Source organism: Medicago sativa, chromosome 5, assembly GCF_051527215.1.
Source record: "Medicago sativa cultivar Bolivia chromosome 5, Bolivia_mono, whole genome shotgun sequence".
NCBI classification, from domain to species: domain Eukaryota; kingdom Viridiplantae; phylum Streptophyta; class Magnoliopsida; order Fabales; family Fabaceae; genus Medicago; species Medicago sativa.
In genome coordinates, this window is record NC_140753.1 from 41,520,448 (window position 1) to 41,523,955 (window position 3,508).

General features: G+C 41.9%; 1 protein-coding gene across 1 annotated transcript; it reads left to right on the forward strand.

Annotated features, from left to right (window-relative positions):
- The first annotated feature begins 1,021 nt into the window (after nucleotides 1-1,021).
- LOC146922187 (uncharacterized) lies at nucleotides 1,022-2,902 on the forward strand. The gene has a single exon (XM_085711486.1). The coding sequence runs from the start codon at nucleotides 1,022-1,024 to the stop codon at nucleotides 2,900-2,902; it is 1,881 nt and encodes a 626-aa protein (XP_085567612.1).
- Nucleotides 2,903-3,508: the final 606 nt, after the last annotated feature.

Below are 3,508 nucleotides of genomic sequence, written 5' to 3' on the forward strand. Positions count from 1 at the left end.
GGTATTCTGAAACTTCAAATACTTTTCTTCTCTCTCCCTCTATGACTTGTGTTGACGAGTCATTCTTCCCTTCATCTCCTTTTTTATTTTGTCCATGAAATTAACCATTTTCTTCTCTCTCCCTTTTTGATTTGTGTTGAAGAAGTTTTCTTCCCTTCATCTCATTCTTTTCCCTCGAAATTAAGAGTGTTCTTTAGACCATATACCCTTATAGATATAATGTCACTTGGAAATTAAGAATGGTCTTAAGAGCCTAGTACCTTTGATAATTTATGTCCCTTCGGAATAAATAATATTTTAAGACCATAGTCCCTTTTTTGATATAATCATAATGATCATAAAAATATATTCCACCTCAATTCTTGCATAAGTTAGATGTTAGAAAGGGAGATACAAGCATATAACTAATTATATATAGTTCTCAGAATCGATCCTTGCCTTTTTCTTCTTCTTAAGCAAGTATGTGTCCAAGAAAAATAAAAACATTTAATTTGTGAATTTAAACTCCTATGATGAAAAACAAAAGAAAAAATAGAGTGAGAGAGAACTATTCCTCGTTCAACTCCAAGGCTGACGAAGCTTTTGATTTGTTACGAATTTTTTTTTTGGAAATAACTAATTCAAAGCCTCATCAGGATCTTTTTTGCCTATCCTCAAATTTCATCCGGATAAGTGTTTGACCCCCATAATTGTCCGGCCTAGGGTTACAGTTTGCTTTGAACACTGAAATTCTTCCCATTGGATGCACGCTATCGTGATGACCCTGATTGGTGTTGCAAATATTGGTACACGTGACTTCCATAATTAGAATTTTGTTGTCCTTGTAGCTGTTTTCCCTTCTGTTCGATTTCTATACATACTTTATTCATATGTTTTGCTGCACAACCTGGTACTGATTTCACCTTCACTGGTTCTTCCAATTGGAGACACGCAACCGCGTTAATGCCTTTGGGCATTACAAAGGTTGATACACGTGTGCACCATAATTAGAATCGGCTCAGGGAGGTTTTGCACCAGGAGAATGGCTTACGAAAGCCCATGGCCGACGATCTCAGAGGCCACAACTTCTGCAGCTTTGGTGCCCATTGTAACAAACACGGCTCAGGTTCTTGGACCTACAATGACGCCTCAGGCTACAGGACCAGCAATTACTTTTGCTTCAGCTCTTGCGGGTACACATAATCATAAGGAACTGCCTTTTCCTGCTCCTTGTATTAAGGGAGATGCACTGAGTATCAAAATAGGCCAGGAAGAATATCAGAAAGGGGTTGAGGATTGTAGAAAGGTGTTGAGAGCTCGACTGACTCTTAACAAAGGAGAAAAGTCTTATTCTGCACGGGACCTTAACGCTAAAATTGGAAATCTGTGGAAGACTTCAGCAGGATGGAAAATGGTACCGCTTGGCAAAGGGTTCTATGATTATCATTTTGAGTCGGCGGAGGATTTGAAGAAAATTTGGGCAGTAGGTACCGTCAATCTCAAGCCCGGTTTATTGCGGTTCTCCCAATGGACTAAAGATTTTAAGCTTTTGACTCAGAAACAAACTCATGTCTCGATATGGATTCGGTTAGTGGAGCTACCTCAGGAGTATTGGAGGGAGAGAACTCTGAAGGAAATTGCCAGTGCAGTTGGGACACCAATTGACATAGATGGTCCCACTAGAAACCGTACTTTTGGGCACTATGCTCGTATACTCGTTGACATCGATTTATCGAAGAAGGCTTATGATGAGGTTCTTGTGGAAAGAGAGGGTTATGCATTTAAGGTCGAGATACAATACGAAAGGCGGCCTTTATTTTGTCACCACTGTTATTCTATTGGACATAACATCACTACCTGCCGTTGGTTGCACCCACAAGCTGCCAAGGAAAAGGTCGACCGAGGGAAACAACCGGCCAAGGAAGCACCCACTTCCAAAGCTGGAGGTGCTTCAACTTCGGCCACTGGAGGGAATGTTTCTTGGGTTCCCACTTCTGTTTACTCTACAGTTACAACCATTGCCAGGACTTCTGTCCCAGTTCAGCAGACGACACAGGCTGTCCCTGTCAACACTCATACTCAATCGATTCCGGTTTCTTTACCAGCAGTGCCAGGTTCGGATTTCACATCAAACTCGTTCAGTATCTCGTTGCATAATGTTTTTGATCGTATTGAGCGTACTAATGAGTTGAACACTGCTGCACCTGTGTTGGAGGTTGTTTCCACTGATGCGCACGATGCCGTGCAACTTGTAGAAGAGAGGAGGTCACCTCAGATATCACGGGAGGAGTTGGAGAACCCTGTGGTGGATGTTGTTTCCAAGTCTCTTCTGGATAGTGTGGGTCATAATCACGTAAGCCAAAGGGAGCTGGAGGAGAGTCCCACTGGTTTTCATGAGAGTAACTCACATTCATCCCCTCTTGGGCGTGAGGACATACTGCCTAGGGAAGAGGTTCCGACAATTCAGGCATCAACGGAGGAGGTGGAGGTTCCCGCGGTGAATGAGGGTTCTGAATCTCTTCAGGATGGAGTGGAACATGATCATGTGAGCCCACGGGAGCTGGAGGAGAGTCCCACGGGTGCTCGTGAGATTGTTGCATGTCCATTCACTGATGCACATGTTGATGTGACGGTTTCAGAGAATTTGATGAGGCCACCTAATTTTTTTGTTCCGCATGATGGAGGTACTATGCCGCAACATGATGGGGTGGACCTGCAACAACAACATGTTCACCCTAGTAAGAATATTCAGCATGGCTTGGATTTGTGGGAAAGAGTTTGTGAATATGATGCTAGAGCGGCAGCGGAAGGTTTTATGCCGGTGCTTAAAAAGAGTCAGAAACAGAAAGTAAAAGTTCAGCAGATAATGCCAAAGCCGCCAAAAACCCGTGCTAGGGGTGAAAATTCCAAGACTGATCAATGAATGTTCTTTATTGGAATGTTAGAGGTATTGGTAATCCGGACACTCGTCTTGCTTTAAAAAAAAATTTATTTGTCTCACAAACCAAGTCTGATATTTATTGTTGAGCCTATGATTAATTTTCATCAAGTTCCTGCTTGGTATTGGCCATCTATAGGTGTTTCTAAATATTGTATTAATAATAGAGGTTCCTTGATGCCTAATCTTTGGGCTCTCTGGGGGAATGCCTTACTTGCTACTGTTATTTTCGTTTCGGATCAATGTATAGCTTTGGAAATTTCTTGTTTTCAGTCTACTGTATATATTGCCGGGATTTATGCTAGTAATTATTATTTGAAGCGTCGACAACTTTGGGCTGATCTAACTCATCTTCAAGGTTGTTTTCAAGGGCCATGGTTGTTTATTTTAATGCTATTTTGGGTGCACATGAGAAAAGGGGTAAGAGACCGCCACCAAATTTGTCTTGTGAGGATTTTTTAAATTGGTCCAATGCTAATATTTTACATCATTTACCTACTGGGGGTTCTTTCTTCACGTGGACTAATGGTCGTTTTGGTAATGAAAATGTGGCTCTAAGGCTTGATAGGGCAGTGTGTAATGAGGATTGGA